The following is a 21,166-nucleotide window of genomic DNA, read 5'->3' as shown; positions in this document are numbered from 1 at the left end:
CATCATATTATCTTTCATGATTCTTTGAAATTCCTCGCTCTTTATATTTCTCCCTCTCTTGCTCCTTGTTTCTCGTTATCTTAGTGTGATGACTATGTTTGTGTGCTTTATTCCTCTTTGACTTCTCTTTTATTTTCTCTCTTTGCATTTCTCCTCCTTGAAATGGTCCCTTTTATCACATAGTCGATGCTGGGCCTCATATTGACTATTGTATACATTAATTGCCTGAAGAAAGCATAATTAATTACTTTCGTAGCCCGTTTTATTTGTTTCACTACAAAAGGTTTTACCTATTGAAGTATTTTGGTATTTGATCCTATTATTTGCTTAAAAATATACAAAATATAAAATTTGTATATTGTCACCTCCGAGAAACAATGAATCATATCGGAGTATAATATTATCGAGTGATCTCATCATATTATCTTCCACGACTCTTTAAAATTTTTGCTCTTTCTCTTGCACCTGGTCTTGATTCCCATTATCTTAGTGTGCATGTCCGTATGCATACCTGGACACTATTAGTTACTCAATGTACCCCATTTATATTATCTACGTCCTTTCAGTGACCCCAAAATAATGGTTTTAAGTCGAAAAGTATTCTTTTACCCCATCACTACCTTCTTGTTAAAGCAACGATGTGATGCTTCTAACTTTCATCTAATATATCTTGACTTTTTTGGTTTTTAATTCTGCAGGTTATCCATTTTCGCTCCTTGGAAAGGCCTGAAAAGGATGAATTTTGTTTACAACTGTGAGTTCAATAAAAGACAGACTTTTAGTTCTCGAGTGTAATTTCCTAAGTTATGATTGGTAATATTGATCCACTTGACGCTGCTAATCAAATTTCACTAATTGTGAAGGTCAAAGCTTGATTCATATGATGAAGTTGTTAAGAGAGTAGCGAACCAACTCAGAGTCGATGATCCGTCCAAACTACGGCTTACATCACACAATATCTACTCTTAACGACCAAAAGTTTATCCTATAAGATATTGAGGAGTAGAAAACTTGTTAGAGATGCTGCTGCATTACGACCAAGTACGCATTCATACAACTCTAAGTCGTGGTTCATTTGATGAGGGTGTGAAACTAACAAAGCATTACTTTCTTGCTTAGCTTTCTGATATTCTATACTTTGAAGTAGTGGATATACCTCTGCCAGAATTACAAGAGTTGAGAATCCTCAAACTAGCTTTCAGCTATGTGGCAAACTCTGAAGTGAGTATTCATTCATAAGTGGACTTTATGCTCCTATACAAGTGCATACATATGCAAGACTTGCAAATTTATTATATATTTAGCAAACACTAAATATCTCATTTGTTTTCCATATATAGCTGGAAACCCACAGTATTAGGTTGCCAAAAGAAAGCACTGTCGGTGACGTGCTTGAGCATCTCAAGGAGAAGGTAATATAGCTAACAAGTTATTACCGGAAGTGTGCGTGTGTGTGTTCATAGAATTCTAAGATTTGTCGTATAACATAGCATTATATGATTTTTAACTGTTGCAATATTTACGTTAAACAGGTGAAAGTTGTACATGGTTTTCAGTCTCATAAAATGGAACCTCCTTCAAAATATTTTTTGGTTCAAGGTTAGAGAATAACTAGGAAACACCCAACATATTTAAAATATTCCTACAAAACAAGCAACCAGGGGGAAAATAAGAAGAGGATTGGACATCTTCAGAGTGATGTGTTTACATTAAAGAAAAGCTAAAATATGAAGAACTGCTAGTTGTGAAAGAGGCAATTTCGAAAAACATTAATGAGCTACCGAAATAAACTATATGCTGAAAAGGTCCAAGTTAGACCAATATGGATTATGTTTGATACTTTAGGAAAAGATATTCCCACAATCCAGCAACACCATCAACATAAGAATGAAATATGACATGTGAAACATATATCTTGTAACTACAATATAGTGATTCTAGCTAAGATGCAAATGCATATAGATAAATATTACTAATTAATATGAACACAATATTTATGAAAATGTACTTAAAGGCTATGTTGGTATTCAAGGAAAGATGGAATATCCTGGCAACGAAATAGTTTCATTGTTTTAGCAAGCTGTGACTTTTGATACCAGATAATGTCCCATTCTCTAGCTGCAATAGAAGAAACCAGAAAGTTATCAAAATACAATCTTTGTCCTGACAAGATGCTTGTGCTTGTGATTTTTATATACCTGGTTAAATGCAAATGTAAGTCCCGTGTCAATGTACGCACACGACTGTGTGCTCAAACTTTATCTCTTGAGAAGCAAAGAACTCAAGATATCTTCACCATTTAAAATATATTTGGGCATTTTGTTTTAAGATATCTTCACCATTTAAACTCTATATGTGAGTAGCAATTTTTTAGTCCTTGCAAAGAAATTGCATGTAACATGAGTTATATTCATCTCCATGACATTTGACAGATGCAATAATAGCTCCATCTAATGAAAACAGTTGCATGTGGGTTTCATTTTAAGTTGTAGCTAACAAAAATCTATTAGGATTCAGAGATTTAATAAGACCAATGATATAAAGAAAGGCCTTCAAAGCTCATTTACTACATAAATTTGGAATTATCATGAATTACCTGTGCACGCTCTATTTATCAGCATTGGGATTGTTACTTGATAACCTCTTTAAATGACTTACCTACAATCATATAACAATATGAAATGTTCATACAATCATATGGCTGACAATCAAAATGTTAAGTGTCTTTTAGTACCCGTGTAAGTTACTCCGAAGTGGAAACGGTGTCGATCAAGATCAAAAGCAGAGCCAATCAACAAACTCTAACCACGCCTTCCACATATGTTTCTATCTGCAAGTTTCCTCTTTTTTTTAATACTTATATAACTTTAGTTTTACAGACATTTTATACAAATGGGATGATTATACAATCGTTCATTAAAATTTGAGGTAATGATACATAAACTGTCTGTAGTTTGAAAAATTACATTTAGTAACAATACCTTTTATTTTCATTCAATAATTTAATCCCTCTATTAGTCAAAATTCATAGAATTTTCTTATATATTAGTAAAAGATATTGGAATGGAAAACTCTATTTATCTGCAAATGATTTATTACTTATTGCAGGTCAAACAAATTTTTTCTAGCAAAACAACCTTTATAACGGTGAAAATATATCTCCTCAAATGCATTAGCGTGCGTGAAGATGTATAAGAGCAGGTTCAATAGAAAAAAAATATTTGACCTACAATACATCAGTAATAAGTCAATCAAAGGCAAAATCTGGATTTTAATTTAATTTTGTTTTGCTAATATCAGCACATTTGGTGAATTTTGACTACTGGGAAAAACTATTTGTTAGATGAATATAAAATTAGTAGTACTAGATGTAATTTTTCAAATGACATAAAGTTTATTTATAATTATACCAAACTTAAAGAAAAGGCGGTCTAATTATCCCTAAATAAATACATATTTAATACTATAATGTAAAATATATTAGAATTGCGTTCAATGAATATCTTATTTTTTGAATTCTATAAAATAATCTGATAATTTAACTTATATATTTACTAAAGTTATGATTAATAAATGATTTAGTATTTTTTTTATGTTGTTCTATACATTGAGATATAATACTACTTGTTCTTCTCTTTCATTTTACATAATTAACAAAATAATAATTTAAATTGCTATAGCGGTATCTTAATTATTTCATAATCAGTTTGGTTTTATTTTTAGAAAATTATCTTTTCAATACATATATATTTATATTATTAAACAATTTTGTTATATAATTAATTTAGAACTAAAAACATTTGGAAGATAATCTTCTTTATAGTAATGAAAAATTCCAAGAAATACTGAACATTTTTATATGTTTTATACTTTATTAATGAAATATGTAAATTAGCAAGTTATGTTTAAATATTTACATTAATTAATTTGTATCTTTACACATCTTTGCTAACTAAACAAATCTATTTTGTATAATTGGCATATGTAAGAAGTTTTTAAAATTTTATACTTTGTAATAACCGATTAGTAAAAAATATTTAAATATTATTATACATTCAATTTCATAATTTATAATTGCCATTATACTTTCATAATTTATTAACCACTTTTGATTAAAAAAAATGTATATATACAATATTTTACGATTAAACATCGGTAATTCTTTCTTTTGTTTGTGTAATATGTTTAATAAATATTCTTAAATACATTAATGTTTTAAAGTTATCTTCCCAATCAAAATTTTAAATTTTCTTAATAAATAACATTGAGTTCGAACTTAGTTTTTCCTTTTCATGTTATGTCAAGCCTTAACTTGAGTTTCAATCTTAAAATTTTGTCGAACTTATACCCTTACAATTACCCAAAAGAAAATAGAAAATAAAAAGCCAATGCTATATATTACCCAACACGACTCGAACTACATTTTCTATTATAATTCTCGTTGCATCTTCTATTTTATTTCACATATACATATCACGTGTATAAAAATTATGTTATTAATTTTATCTAGGGAAAAGATTTTATGCACGTCAAAATATATATGTGAAACTAAATAGAAGATGCAATAGGAGTAGAAAATCCAATGTGAACACAATCATGAAAAACCGCATAATGATGTGGCAAAAGTGATAAAAATTATAATTAAGAAGCAAGAGATGTTTATGGTGTAGGACTCCTCTAGGAGTGTCAATGGCCGATTAGGACGATGACTTTTATTCTGGCGCTTTCCCTATAGCCAGAAATGCTGGAAGTACACTGGTGCAAGAAATTCTCTGGCAATCTCTTCCTATCAATCATCTTCTATTTTACCTAATACGAACATAGTACAAGTATGGGAAAATAATATTTTTCTTCCCATAAAATGAAGCTGTCCACTTTTGGTCCCATTGGTTATGGGACTATCACATTTGGTTACTAACTTTCAAAATTTAGCACTTTTAGTCTCATGACACATTTTTATTAGATAATTAACGAACAAAACTACGTGATAGTTCAGTGCATGTGAACAAAAGTGCTGTATTTTTAAATTCAGAATAAAGTGAGAGTCATGTAACCAAGGGACCAAAAGTGTAAAGGCCCAACGACCACGTGTTTTCGTTAAAATATCTAATAGAAAGGTGTAATGAGACCAAAAGTGTTACTTTTCATAAGTTACAGGGACAAAAGTGAGAATTCCATAACCAGTGGGACAAAAAGTAGAAAGACCTTAAATTACGATACGATAAATATTATTTTCCCAACATAGTACAACTTTAATTACATTATGGATATTTAAGGAATAGTAGAATGTTAAATGGTTAAAATTACTAACTTACTGGACGAAACATGCTATTTTCCCGACACAGTACAAGTAACAACAAGAATAACCACAACAACAACTATGTAAAAGAAATGTCAATATAGTTTACCTTTAAAATCATGTACATATTAGCTTCTGCTTTTTTTTTTTCTTATTTAGTTCTTTCTCTTTTTGCTCCCTCTTCAACCTCTCCTACACGAGCAAAAAATTTTACTAATGCGAAATATATAGAAAAAGGATAACAGGGTGTTTGGCTAAGCTTATAAGCACATGATCGAAACATTTTATAAGATGTTTAGAACACTATAAGCTCTTGAGAACCATTTAGTAATTCTTTTTTTTTTTTTCTTGAAGAGCTCATGAGATCCTAAGTAAGATGTTTTGGATCTTATAAGCACTTTAAGAAAAGGTTAAGTTCACCTATCTTGTTTTTAAAGTATCTTATAAGTTCTTCAAATAATATCCAAAAAACAAAAACACACTCATAATTTTGTTAATATTTCAGTTTTAACCTTCATATGATTTACATCCGGCCAAAACAAAATTATCTATTTGTATAATTTTAAATTCTAAGAGTTTGATGAATTTTTTGGTTACTATTACAATATAAAAAGCTTAGGGTAAATTATATTTTACTATTCGAACTACGCCCATTTTTACGCTTCGCCATAGAAATTTTTTTTGGTGTCAACTTACCATAAAAACTTTGCGAAATTAGTACTTTGCCATATATGATCATCGTTTTGTTGATTTTATGCCGGAAGAACATTGCATGTTGTATATATGTGAAAAATATCACATCACATAATCGTTAAACATCACATGCGCCTTGCATGTGATGTTTTTTTCGCTAAAAAACTTGGTTGAGAAATAGTTATAAATGGCAAAGTGTAAAATTTTGTAAAGTTAAGATGGTAAGTTGACACAAAAAAAGTTTAGATGCCAATGTATAAAAACGGTCATAGTGCGGATGACAAAATATAATTAATCCAAAAGCTTATTATGTCTAACACTGTAATGTCATAAAAGCTCAAACATCATATGTATCCAAATAATTTAAGAACTTATTTTTAGAATAAGAATAAATATCTATAAAATCTTAAAATATCTTATAAGATCTAGAAGCATAAGATGTTTCAATTAAACTTAGCCAAACACCCTCTAAGTTTCTTTTATAAAAGTAAAAATGACTTGAGCTGATTTTTTATCAAACCTTAAGATGCTGAGAAATATCTCTATCATCAATGTCACACAGTGCTTTATCCTTGTCACTTTCACGTATGTACACCAGCATATAGGCATTAGATTGCCTCATAAACTTGAGGGGGGCATTATCTGGATTTGTCGTCATTACATGCTGTCAAGACATAAATGAAAAGGTAACAAAGTATCAACAAGTTTTAACAGAAGTAGGAAAAATAAAAGGAAAATTTACTTCTTCTTTACCTCCATAAAGCTCGTCTAAAGCCTTTATTATATCTTCTTTTGTCACTCGTTCATCATCGAATTTATACCTGAAATCATTCAAAATGATTATCTTTATGTAGTTTGCAACGAGAGATCTACATGTAATCTATTGCTATAAGCTGAAAACTTGCATTTTTATGTCTCGAGAAAATAGCATTTTTGGCATATTAGCTTCTCCGTAGGTCCTATCGCTTTCTATTGTTTTCCAATTTTGGTCCATACCAATGGGAGCCAAAGTATTTTTTGAACCTAGATGACTGGAGGTCGTCTGTACACAAACACTGGGCTAAGATGCAATCCCCTATGGAGAAGTTCTGAGACCCCAATGTTGATCTTTAAAGCAGATGTACATTGACGAAATCCTTTGGTCCCTCCATCCTTCCTTCGACCTGTTTATCACAAACTCTAAGTGGGCTTAAGAAGACCATTTCATGAGTTGATAAAATAGTTGAACCAATACGAGGCACCGATTGAAGAATCTGCACCATCGGTATTGAATTTGGAGGCTTCAAACTCAAAAGCGAAAAGCAAGGGAGACAAATGCCAAATGAGAAAGAAGGATGAAGCTAAGTCAGTCATTGCAAGCAGTTTCAACGCCCCTGTTGCCTTGATGGGTGAGGGTAGAAGGAAAATGGAATAACGGTTTTACAGCAAAAATTTACTTATGATGTTTGCATAAAATTGTCAAAAGGCATTAGAAGAGGGAGTGTCGTGAATTCCCCTTCACCCAACTATGGCATTTGTTTAGAAAACATGATTACTATTCTTATTCGCAAATGTTGGACACTTGCTCTCGAAACGCATTTCCGCAAATAATTTGTAGAAATGAAAGGGAATAGAACGCTAAGTTAAGTAGTCTTAAAGCTAAGAAATAGCTAGGCCATTACTAGAAAAATAATAAGACTATATAGAGTTAGCTAATAGAATTCTTGTCAAAATAGTATATGATTATGTAACCCAACGTTATGAAGTCGTTAGTCAATTGTTGGACAAATTAGACTACAAAACTTGATCAATAAAAGATTCTTTTGAGTCTGCTGAGTTATTATCGTACTGTATAATTCGAGTATGCATGCTCAAAACAAATGACTAAAACGGATGGTCAAGAACATAACTTACAGAGAATGGCATGCATGAGCTAGGGCCATATCCCTATAGATAGGATGAGTAGGTTGGTAGATTCAAAGAGGCTAGTAATAGATGATTTGAGTTTACTAACTTGTGGATCCTTTTTGAGAAGGAAGAAAGCCGTGAAAACACTTTATGGGACAAAGAATGCTTGTCAAAAACGTTCTATTGGATTGGATCCAAAATGGACATTTGTAAGTTACTAAATACACAAATGCAAGTAGAGGGTTCACAAGTTCAAGAACTTCTAGAAAGTTTGGAGAAATTAGACTTGAGGTGGAGAACCAAACTGGTTATAGAGACAAAACCCTCGATGGGATCAAGGTGATGTTTATTTAGTGGGAGTTCTTGAAACATCCGAAAATGAGAAAGAAATTCTCATTCGGTGAAATATCTTTGGAAGAGACGATGTTGAACTGTCTCTGGTAAAGGAGAAATTGAACCTTGATTGGACATGGTTCGACCGGTGCTTCACTGAACTAGTTCGGCCGCTGGATATGGACTTTCAAAAAATCGTCTAGTTGTAAAACATGGTGTTTTCTTAAGTCGCAATCCAGAAACCATATTTGATATAGAATGAAAAACATATGTCCTGCAAAAGTCTAGAGTATGAGGAATGGTCCTGCACACGTCAAAGGACTAGTGGGAGGAAAATTAGACTCAGAGTCTGATTTATATATGTTCGTTATGGAATAATGTAAACATCACTTGTAATCGAAACTTTAATTGACCATATCTAAAGTTCTTAAAAGGATGATTACAAAACTCCAGTTACCCGATACATACGAATTTCTGAAACCGAACAAGGAGAAGCGATGTAGGACATCGATCTGGATAAAGACGTGGAGCCATAAAATTTACGTAATGTGATCTCAGAGTAATTTTATTCACTTAAAGTAATATATCAAACATCAAAATTTAAATTTAATGACACAATTAATTAATTTATGTACATTACTTATAGTTGAAAAGCATTACTTATTATAGTATAAGGGTTTTCAAATCCACCATTATCTCTGTAGTTATTGTTTTATTTGGGTTCATCACTTTGTGGATAAATTCCCAACCGATCTCATCATATTTTCTTCCATGATTCTTTGAAATTCCTCGCTCTTTCTATTTCTCCCTCTCTGGCTTCTTGTTTCTCGTTATCTTAGTGTGATGCCTATGTTTGGGTCCATTATTGCTCTTCGACTTCTCTTTTATTTTCTCTCTTTGCATTTCTCCTCCTTGGAATGCTCCCTTTTATCACATAGTCGATGTTGTGCCTCATAGTGACTACTGTATAGATTAATTGCCTGAACAAAGCATAATTAATTGCTTTCCTAGCCGCTATTATTTGTTTCTCAACAGAATATAAATTTGATGCTATTATTTGCTTAAAAATATACAAAATATAAATTTTGTACATTGTCACCTCCGAGAAACAATGAATCATATCGGTGTATAATATTATCGAGTGAACTCATCATATTATCTTCCACGACTCTTTAAAATTTTTGCTCTTTCTCTTGCACCTGGTCTTGATTCCCATTATATTAGTGTGCATGTGCGTGTGCATACCTGGACACTATTAGTTACTCAATGTATCCCATTTACAACGTCTATTTCCATTCAGTGACCCCAAAATAATGGTTCTAAGCCTAAAAGTATTCTTTTTCCCCGTAACTACCTTCTTGTTAAAGCAATGACGTGATGCTTCTAACTTTCATCTAATATATCCTAACTTTTTTTGTTTGTAATTTTGCAGGTTATCCACTTTCGCTCCTTGGAAAGGTCTGAAAGGATGAATTTTATTTACAACTGTGAGTTCAATAAAAGACAATCTTTTAATTCTAGAATGTAATTTTCTATGTTATGATTGGTATTATTGATCCACTTAACGCTGCTATTCAAATTTCACTAATTGTGAAGGTCAAACTTTCATTCATATGATGAAGTTGTTAGGAGAGTAGCGAACCAACTCGGAGTTGATGATCCGTCCAAACTATGGCTTACATTACACAATATCTACTCTCAGCGACAAAAAGCTCATCCTATCACATATCGAGGAGTAGAAAACTTGTTAGAGATGTTGCTGCATTACGACCAAGTATGGATTCATACAACTCTAACTCGGGTTTCATTTGATCTGGAATTATTGTATAAGGGTTATCAAATCCACCACTATCTCTGTAGTTACAGTTTTATTTGGGTTCATCACTTTGTGGATAAATTCCAAACCGATCTCATCATATTATCTTCCATGATTCTTTGAAATACCACGCTCTTTCTATTTCTCCTTCTCTTGCTCCTTGTTTCTCGTTATCTTGGTGTGATGCCTATGTTTGTGTGCTTTATTGCTCTTTGACTTCTCTTTTATCTTCTCTCTTTGCATTTTTCCTCCATGAAATGGTCCCTTTTCTCCATAGTCGATGTTGTGCCTCGTAGTGACTACTGTATACATTAATTGCCTGAACAAAGCATAATTAATTGCTTTCCTAGCCCGTTTTATTTGTTTCTCTACGAAAGGTTTTATCTATTGAAGTATTTTGGTACTTGATGCTATTATTTGCTTAAAGATATACAAAATATAAATTTTGTACATTGTCAGCTCCGAGATACAATGCATCATATCGGAGTATAATATTATCGAGTTATCTCATCATATTATATCCCACGACTCTTTAAATTTTTTGCTCTTTCTCTTGCACCTGGTCTTGATTCCCATTATCTTAGTGTCGATGTGCGTGTGCATACCTGGACACTATTTTACTCAATATACCCCATTTATCACATCTATTTCCTTTCAGTGACCCCAAAATAATGGTTCTAAGTCTAAAAGTATTCTTTTTCACCGTAAGTACCTTCTTCTTAAAGCAACGATGTGATGCTTCTAACTTTCATCTAATATATCCTGACTTCTTTGGTTGTAATTCTGCATGTTATCCACTTTCGCTCCTTGGAAAGGTCTGAAAAGGTTGAATTTTGTTTACAACTGTGAGTTCAATAAATAACAGATTTTTAATTCTGGAGTGTAATTTCCTATGTTATGATTGGTAATGTTGATCCACTTAACGCTGCTATTCAAATTTCACTAATTTTGAAGGTCAAAGCTTGATTCATATGATGAAGTTGTTAAGAGAGTAGCGAACCAACTCGGAGTCAATGATCCGTCCAAACTACGGCATTCATTACACAATATCTACTCTCAGCGACCAAAAGTCTCATCCTAGAACATATCGAGGAGTAGAAAACTTGTCAGAGATGCTGTTGCATTACGACCAAGTAAGCATTCATACAACTCTATGTCGGGGTTCATTTGATCTTAAATTATTGTATAAGGGTTTTCATATCTACCATTATCTGTATAGTTATTGTTTTATTTGGGTTCATCACTTTGTGGATAAATTCCCAACTGATCTCATCATATTTTCTTCCATGATTTTTTGAAATTCCTCGCTCTTTATATTTCTCCCTCTCTTGCTCCTTGTTTCTCGTTATCTTAGTGTGATGACTATGTTTGTGTGCTTTATTCCTCTTTGACTTCTCTTTTATTTTCTCTCTTTGCATTTCTCCTCCTTGAAATGGTCCCTTTTATCACATAGTCGATGCTGGGCCTCATATTGACTATTGTATACATTAATTGCCTGAAGAAAGCATAATTAATTACTTTCGTAGCCCGTTTTATTTGTTTCACTACAAAAGGTTTTACCTATTGAAGTATTTTGGTATTTGATCCTATTATTTGCTTAAAAATATACAAAATATAAAATTTGTATATTTTCACCTCCGAGAAACAATGAATCATATCGGAGTATAATATTATCGAGTGATCTCATCATATTATCTTCCACGACTCTTTAAAATTTTCGCTCTTTCTCTTGCACCTGGTCTTGATTCCCATTATCTTAGTGTGCATGTGCGTATGCATACCTGGACACTATTAGTTACTCAATGTACCCCATTTATATTATCTATGTCCTTTCAGTGACTCCAAAATAATGGTTCTAAGTCGAAAAGTATTCTTTTACCCCATCACTACCTTCTTGTTAAAGCAACGATGTGATGCTTCTAACTTTCATCTAATATATCCTGACTTTTTTGGTTTTTAATTCTGCAGGTTATCCATTTTCGCTCCTTGGAAAGGCCTGAAAAGGATGAATTTTGTTTACAACTGTGAGTTCAATAAAAGATAGACTTTTAGTTCTCGAGTGTAATTTCCTATGTTATGATTGGTAATATTGATCCACTTGACGCTGCTATTCAAATTTCACTAATTGTGAAGGTCAAAGCTTGATTCATTGGATGAAGTTGTTAAGAGAGTAGCGAACCAACTCGGAGTCGATGATCCGTCCAAACTATGGCTTACATCACACAATATCTACTCTTAACGACCAAAAGCTTATCCTATAAGATATTGAGGAGTAGAAAACTTGTTAGAGATGCTGCTGCATTACGACCAAGTACGCATTCATACAACTCTAAGTCGGGGTTCATTTGATGAGGGTGTGAAACTAACAAAGCATTGACAAAGCATTACTTTCTTGCTTAGCTTTCTGATATTCTATACTTTGAAGTAGTGGATATACCTCTGCCAGAATTACAAGAGTTGAGAATCCTCAAACTAGCTTTCAGCTATGCGGTAAACTCTAAAGTGAGTATTCATTCATAAATGGACCTTATTCTCCTTTACAAGTGCATACATATGCAAGACTTGCAAATTTATTATATATTTAGCAAACACTAAATATCTCATTTGTTTTCCATATATAGCTGGAAACCCACAGTATTAGGTTGCCAAAAGAAAGCACTGTCGGTGACGTGCTTGAGCATCTCAAGGAGAAGGTAATATAGCTAACAAGTTATTACCGGAAGTGTGCGTGTGTGTGTTCATAGAATTCTAAGATTTGTCGTATAACATAGCATTATATGATTTTTAACTGTTGCAATGTTTACGTTAAACAGGTGAAACTTTCTCGTCCAAATACAGAGCTCAGGTTGCTGGAAGTTTTATCGCACAAGATCTATAAGGTCTTGAATTATTGCATCTTCTTTTTGTTTCATTCATTAGTTTCGTAATATTAATATCAAAATAATATTCTTCTAAACTTTTACTTAATAATCCAACTTAAATAGTTAAATTTAATTTATTTTATGCCGAAAAATCTTGTATGGGTTGACTACACACAAATTGGACGTGTCGAAGATATGCACTCCGACATGGAAGTTTAGTCTCAGTACTTGCGAGGCTTTGTATTTTGGCCTTGTGCTCTTCACTTAGTTAAATTTAATATTGTGCTTCCAAATGGATGTTAGAAATTCCTTATGTCTAGCCTTCTATGCTTATTTTTTTAAGTTGTTGAAACTCTAAGTTCCTACAGATATTTCCTAATACTGATAAGATCGCAACAATAAATGACAATCGTTGGACTTTACGAGCAGAGGAGGTCTGTTTCTATCTCTATACATATGTGTGTCTATGTATATAAATGCTTTCATTTTTCAGGTGGTACACATAAAAAAAAATATCTTGCTAGTTGCTTTCCATGTTAATACTGTGTCTTTATAGGCTACGACACTTTTTCCTTTAAAATTGGCTTCCCCATATGTTCATCTTTAAAATCAACAATTTCTCCATTTTTATAATTTCTCATTGCAGATTCCAGAGGAAGAGAAATTTCTTGGCGCAAGTAAATGTTTGATTCATGTGTGTCACTTCATGCATGAGGATGCTCAAAATCAGACGGTAGTATTTTCAGTTCGTTACTTCATAGTTTTCCTCAGATATTTGTACTCATTCTACCTCTCTATTTCAACTGCAAGTGCATCTCTTTCATTTTCTTCCTTTTAAATCTTATATATTGATTTTGCTTCGGCAGCGAATTAAAACTCTTGGCGAGCCATTTTTATTGATGATAAATGATGGTGAAACTTTGTCTCATATCAAGGTTCGTGTGCAGAACAAGTTGCAAGTACGAGATGAGGAATTTTCGAAGGTATTCCAGGCCGATCCAAATTGTTACAATCACTTTAAATGAAGATGATGGTATGATACTTATGTGGTTAGGCATGCTACAACTTCTACTTTCTGCTTGAATCTTCTCGATTTTATGTAGTGGAGATTTGCTTTTCTGTAGCATAGTCAAGCAGAATACTTGGAGGACTCAGATACTTTGTTCGATCATTTCCAGGTCTCACTCATTCTCTCACATAGACACACTCTGCGACAATATTTATATGCAGATGCGCTTAAATTTCATAATATGTATTGACTGTACAGAGAAGCAGTATTTGTGTTTCTTTGGAGCAATATCTTGGACTGGAACACGTTGACAATACCCCTAGAAAGCTCCTGCAGCAAATTTGGTAATCTATACCTTGTTTTATTTTCATTTTTTTTTACTAAATCTGATTGTTGCTCGGTGTTGATAATGTTGCTGAAAGTTTTGCAAATAGGTTTTTCAGCAAAGCTTTCGGCAAAATTATCAACATCGAGCAACAAAATCAAATTTATTAAAAAAATAAAAATAAAACACGGTATAGATGACCTAATTTGCTGCACGAGCCTTCTAGGGGTATTGTTAACGTGTTCCAATTCAAGATATTGCTCCCAAGAAGCAAAAATACTGCTTCTCTATAGAGTCAAAACATAGTATGAAATTTAAGCGCATCTGCATATAAATATTGTCACAGAGTGTGTCTGTGTGAGAGAGTGAGTGAGACCTGGAAATGGTCGAACAAAGTATCTAAGTCCTCCATGTATTCTACTTGACTATGTGACACAAAAGCAAATCTCCACTGCATAAAATTGAGAAGATTCAAGCTGAAAGTAGAAGATGTAGCATGCCTAACCACATAAGCATCATACCATCATCTTCATTTAAAGTTATTGTAACAATTAGGCTAAGGCTGGAATACCTTCTAAAATTCCTCATCTCGTAATTGCAACTTGTTCTGCACAAGAACCTTGATTCAAGAAAAAGTTTCACCATCATTGATCATCAATAAGAATGGTTCGCCAAGAGTTTTAATTTGCTGCCAGAAGCAAAATGAATATATAAGAATTAAAAGGAAGAAAATGAAAGAGATGCACTTGCAGTTGAAATACAGACGTAGAATGAGTACAAATATCTAAGGAAAACTATGAAGTAACGAACTGAAATACTACCGTCTGATTTTGAGCATCCTCATGCATGAAGTGACACACATGAATCAAACATTTACTTGGTCCAAGAAATTTCTCTTCCTCTAAAATCTGCAATGAGAAATTATAAAAGTGGAGAAATTATTGATATTTAAGATGAACATATGGGGAAGCCAATTTTATAGGAAAACGTGTCATAGCCTATCAAAGACACAGTACTAACATGGAAAACAATTAACAAGATATTTTTTGTTATGTGTATCACCTGAAAAATGAAAGCATTTTTATACATAGACACACATATGTATAAAGATAGAAATAGACCTCCTTTGCTCGTAAAGCCCAGCGATTCTCATTTATTGTTGCTATCTTATCACTATTAGGATGTATCTGTAGGAACTTGGAGTTTCAACAACTTAAAAAAATAAGCATAGAAGGCTAGAATAAGAAATTTATAACATCCATTTGGAAACACAATATACAATTTACTAAGTGAAGAGCACATGGGCAAAATACAAAAACCTAGCAAGTTCTGAGACTCAACTTCCAAGTCAAAGTGCATATCTCCGACACGTGCAATTTGTGTGTAGTCAACCCATACAAGATTTTTCAACATAAAATAAATTGAATTTAACTATTTCAGTTGGATTATTAAGTAAATGTTTAGAAAAATATTATTTTGACATTATTATTACGAAACTAATGAATGAAACAAAAAGAAGATGCAGTAATTCAGGACCTTATAAATCTTGTGCGATAATACTTCCAGCAACCTGAGCTCTGCATTTGGATGAGAAAGTTTCACTTGTTTAATGTAAACATTGCAACAGTTAAAAATCATATAACGCTATGTTAAGCGACAAATCTTAGAATTCTAGGAGCACACACGCAGACTCTCGGTAATAACTTGTCAGTTATATTACCTTCTCCTTGAGATGCTCAAGCACATCACCCACAATGCTTTCTTTTGGCAGCCTAATACTGTGAGTTTCCAGCTATATATGGAAAACAAATAAGATATTTAATGTCTGCTAAATATATAATAACTTTGCAAGTCTTGCATATGTATGCACTTGTATAGGAGCATAAAGTCCAATTATGAATGAATACTCACATCAGAGTTTGCCGCATAGCTGAAAGCTAGTTTGAGGGTTCTCAACTCTTGCAATTCTGGCAGAGGTATATCCCCTACATCAAAGTACAGAATACCAGAAATCTGAACAAGAAATTAATGCTTTGTCAATGCTTTGTTAGTTTCACACCCTCATCAAATGAACCCCGACTTAGAGTTGTATGAATGCGTACTTGTCCGTAATGCAGCAGCATCTCTAACAAGTTTTCTGCTCCTCGATATCTTATAGGATGAGCTTTTGGTCGCTGAGAGTACATATTGTGTGATGTGAGCCATAGTTTGGATGGATCATTAACTCCGAGTTGGTTCGCTACTTTATTAACAACTTCATAATATGAATCAAGCTTTGACCTTCATAATTAGTGGAATTTGAATAGCAGCGTTATGTGGATCAATATTACCAATCATAACATAGGAAATTACACTCTAGAATTAAAAGTCTATCTTCTATTGAACTCACAGTTGTATACAAAATTCATCCTTTTTAGGCCTTTCCCAGGAGCGAAAGTGGATAACCTGCAGAACAACAAACCAAAAAAGGCAGGATATATTAAATGAAAGTTAGAAGCATCACATCATTGTTTTAACAAGAAGGTAGTTACGGGGAAAAATAATACTTTTTGACTTAGAAGCATTATTTTTTGGGGTCACTGAAAGTAAATAGATGTTATAAATGAGGTACATTGAGTAACTAATAGTGTCCAGGTATACACAAGCACATGCACACTAAGATAATGGGAATCAAGACCAGGTGCAAGAGAAAGAGCAAAAATTTTAAAGAATCGTGGAGGATAATATGATCAGATCACTTGATGATATTATACTCCGATATGATTCATTATTTCTTGGAGGTGACAATGTACAAATTTTATATTTTGTATATCTAAGCAATTAATAGTATCAAATACCAAAATACTTCAATAGGTAAAACCTTTTATAGTCAAACAAATTATACGGGCTAGGAAAGTAATTAATAATGCTTTGTTCAGGCAATTAACGTATACAGTCAATATGAGGCACAACATCAACTATGTGATAAAAGGGACCATTTCAAGGCGGAGAAATGCAAAGAGAGAAAATAAAAGAGAAGTCGAAAAGCAATAAAGCACACAAACATAGGCATCACACTAAGATAACGAGAAACAAGGAGCAAGAGAGGAAGAAATAGAAACAGCGAGGAATTTCAAAGAATCGTGAAAGATAATATAATGAGATATATTGGGAATTTATCCACAAAGTGATGAACCCAAATGAAACAATATTTACAGAGATAATGGTGGATTTGAAAACTCTTATACAATAATTTTAGATCAATGAATAAAGAAGAATAATAGAATAATAACAATACGGAAAGCAGTAAAGTAACCGGCTTAGGAGCCAGATCTGGCAACCGAATGCCCAAGTGCCACCACCGGCCGACAACCCTCATGGTTGCAAAAAAACCACAAAGCCACCAAGACACAAAGATCCATAATGAGACCACTTAGGCTTCATTTAGAATCACTTAAAATTCCACTAAGAAGTTTCTTTCACACTCAGCTAATATTCTCACAAAGTATTTCACGAAAAGGGGTTTTCGTTTTGTTGTTGTTCTATCTCTTTAAAACCAATATATATATATATACTAATAGAACACAGAGAACATAGATAGAAAGAGGTGAGATGATGAGGGATTTCCAAGAGCAATGGAAACTTGAGAGGAACAAAATCAGAGATAGAAAGGAGGGAGAGGAAGAGGCACCGACTGAATAGTAGAAGAATAGGGTTAAGTAGAAGAAGGGTCGGGTCAGGTAATGGGCCTGGCAACAAGTGGGCTGCCATCCAAGTGGGGGGGGGGGCATGGGCCAAAAAATCCAACAACATCATTGGATAATATAACATTATACTCCAGCATGAATCATGCTTTCTTGGAGAGACAATGTACATGTTTTATATTTTCTATAATTTTAAGCGAATAATTGCATCAGATATCCAAATACGAGTCTAATCTATGTTAGCCCTCTTATTGCTATTTTTAAGTATAAAATTCAAGTAAAAACATAAGGATTCATTTTCTAGGTGCGAGATATTGGATAAGTGTAAACTCGAGAAAGCTAGAGATATGGTTTTCATTCATATGCAAAGCTACTATATGCAGTCTAAAATTATAAATTATAAATAACAAATCTAGTAGAGTTATACTCTCATTAAAAATAACTAAAAGTTGAATGTGACAAGGAAGTAGGCACATGCATGCTCATCTGCACCTAGGTTCGGATGGAGGAACGTATAAAGTGAGTTTTCACATAAATGTGCATCCGCATCTATGTTGGGAGAGAGGAAGACATGAAGTGAGCTTGACATAAATGCTTATCCGCATCTAGGTCTGGAGGGAGGAACCTGAGCTTCTCGTAAATGCTCATCTGGATCTAGGTTTGGAAGGAGGAAGACATGGAGTAAGTGTGACGTGCATGCTCATCCGCATCTAAGTTCAGGGGGAGGAAGGTGAGAAAAAAGTTAGCTTGTCTTGCAATGTAATCCGTGTCTAGGTCTAGATGGTGGGAATTGAAAAACAAGTATGACGTACGTGCTCACTCGCGTCTAACTCCAGAGGGAGGAAACTGCAAAAGTAGTGAGCATGATGTGAATGCTCTCCCATGTTTAGGTTTGGAGGGAGTAAGGTTGAGAAAGAAGTCAGCTTGACTTGCATGCTCATCCATGTCTAGGTACGGAGGGAGGAAAGTACGAGAGGTTTCATATTTCTCAAAATTCGAATAACAAAAAATTGCATGAAAGTTGAAAATTGTACATGGTTTTCAGTCTCATAAAATGGAACCTCCTTCAAAATATTTTTTGGTTCAAGGTTAGAGAATAACTAGGAAACACCCAACATATTTAAAATATTCCTACAAAACAAGCAACCAGGGGGAAAATAAGAAGAGGATTGGACATCTTCAGAGTGATGTGTTTACATTAAAGAAAAGCTAAAATATGAAGAACTGCTAGTTGTGAAAGAGGCAATTTCGAAAAACATTAATGAGCTATCGAAATAAACTATATGCTGAAAAGGTCCAAGTTAGACCAATATGGATTATGTTTGATACTTTAGGAAAAGATATTCCCACAATCCAGCAACACCATCAACATAAGAATGAAATATGACATGTGAAACATATATCTTGTAACTACAATATAGTGATTCTAGCTAAGATGCAAATGCATATAGATAAATATTACTAATTAATATGAACACAATATTTATGAAAATGTACTTAAAGGCTATGTTGGTATTCAAGGAAAGATGGAATATCCTGGCAACGAAATAGTTTCATTGTTTTAGCAAGCTGTGACTTTTGATACCAGATAATGTCCCATTCTCTAGCTGCAATAGAAGAAACCAGAAAGTTATCAAAATACAATCTTTCTCCTGACAAGATGCTTGTGCTTGTGATTTTTATATACCTGGTTAAATGCAAATGTAAGTCCCGTGTCAATGTACGCACACGACTGTGTGCTCAAACTTTATCTCTTGAGAAGCAAAGAACTCAAGATATCTTCACCATTTAAAATATATTTGGGCATTTTGTTTTAAGATATCTTCACCATTTAAACTCTATATGTGAGTAGCAATTTTTTAGTCCTTGCAAAGAAATTGCATGTAACATGAGTTATATTCATCTCCATGACATTTGACAGATGCAATAATAGCTCCATCTAATGAAAACAGTTGCATGTGGGTTTCATTTTAAGTTGCAGCTAACAAAAATCTATTAGGATTCAGAGATTTAATAAGACCAATGATATAAAGAAAGGCCTTCAAAGCTCATTTACTACATAAATTTGGAATTATCATGAATTACCTGTGCACGCTCTATTTATCAGCATTGGGATTGTTACTTGATAACCTCTTTAAATGACTTACCTACAATCATATAACAATCTGAAATGTTCATACAATCATATGGCTGACAATCAAAATGTTAAGTGTCTTTTAGTACCCGTGTAAGTTACTCCGAAGTGGAAACAGTGTCGATCAAGATCAAAAGCAGAGCCAATCAACAAACTCTAACCACGCCTTCCACATATGTTTCTATCTGCAAGTTTCCTCTTTTTTTTTAATACTTATATAACTTTAGTTTTACAGACATTTTATACAAATGGGATGATTATACAATCGTTCATTAAAATTTGAGGTAATGATACATAAACTGTCTGTAGTTTGAAAAATTACATTTAGTAACAATACCTTTTATTTTCATTCAATAATTTAATCCCTCTATTAGTCAAAATTCATAGAATTTTCTTATATATTAGTAAAAGATATTGGAATGGAAAACTCTATTTATCTGCAAATGATTTATTACTTATTGCAGGTCAAACAAATTTTTTCTAGCAAAACAACCTTTATAACGGTGAAAATATATCTCCTCAAATGCATTAGCGTGCGTGAAGATGTATAAGAGCAGGTTAAATAGAAAAAAAATATTTGACCTACAATACATCAGTAATAAGTCAATCAAAGGCAAAATCTGGATTTTGATTTAATTTTGTTTTGCTAATATCAGCACATTTGGTGAATTTTGACTACTGGGAAAAACTATTTGTTAGATGAATATAAAATTAGTAGTACTAGATGTAATTTTTCAAATGACATAAAGTTTATGTATAATTATACCAAACTTAAAGAAAAGGCGGTCTAATTATCCCTAAATAAATACATATTTAATACTATAATGTAAAATATATTAGAATTGCGTTCAATGAATATCTTATTTTTTGAATTCTATAAAATAATCTGATAATTTAACTTATATATTTACTAAAGTTATGATTAATAAATGATTTAGTATTTTTTTTATGTTGTTCTATACATTGAGATATAATACTACTTGTTCTTCTCTTTCATTTTACATAATTAACAAAATAATAATTTAAATTGCTATAGCGGTATCTTAATTATTTCATAATCAGTTTGGTTTTATTTTTAGAAAATTATCTTTTCAATACATATATATTTATATTATTAAACAATTTT

The 21,166-nt window shown here is 32.7% G+C and overlaps 1 protein-coding gene and 1 pseudogene across 2 annotated transcripts in view; one reads left to right on the top strand and one right to left on the bottom strand.

Annotated features, from left to right (window-relative positions):
* The window catches only part of LOC105179563 (ubiquitin C-terminal hydrolase 13-like), a 44,744-nt pseudogene extending 30,330 nt beyond the window's left edge, over nt 1-14,414 (top strand). The window contains exons 8-14 of the transcript XR_016063636.1: nt 1,341-1,412; nt 12,842-12,907; nt 13,258-13,323; nt 13,536-13,622; nt 13,756-13,872; nt 13,993-14,067; nt 14,157-14,414. The product of XR_016063636.1 is annotated as a ubiquitin C-terminal hydrolase 13-like (transcript). The remainder of the gene's footprint in view (nt 1-1,340; nt 1,413-12,841; nt 12,908-13,257; nt 13,324-13,535; nt 13,623-13,755; nt 13,873-13,992; nt 14,068-14,156) is intronic.
* A 1-nt stretch (nt 14,415) lies between these two features.
* LOC148784395 (ubiquitin C-terminal hydrolase 12-like) lies at nt 14,416-17,871 on the bottom strand. Its single transcript, XM_088877072.1, has 6 exons — nt 17,519-17,871; nt 16,613-16,668; nt 16,326-16,503; nt 16,135-16,236; nt 15,944-16,015; nt 14,416-15,800 (listed from the first exon to the last, which is right to left on the bottom strand). The coding sequence occupies exons 1-6, from the start codon at nt 17,579-17,581 to the stop codon at nt 15,753-15,755; spliced, it is 519 nt and encodes a 172-aa protein (XP_088733198.1). The 5' UTR covers nt 17,582-17,871; the 3' UTR covers nt 14,416-15,752.
* Nucleotides 17,872-21,166: the final 3,295 nt, after the last annotated feature.

Source organism: Sesamum indicum, linkage group LG13, assembly GCF_026168435.1.
Source record: "Sesamum indicum cultivar Baizhima isolate 11 linkage group LG13, ASM2616843v1, whole genome shotgun sequence".
Classification (NCBI taxonomy): Eukaryota; Viridiplantae; Streptophyta; class Magnoliopsida; order Lamiales; family Pedaliaceae; genus Sesamum; species Sesamum indicum.
Note: the sequence above shows the minus strand (reverse complement) of the source record. Positions and strands in the feature narration are given on the sequence as shown.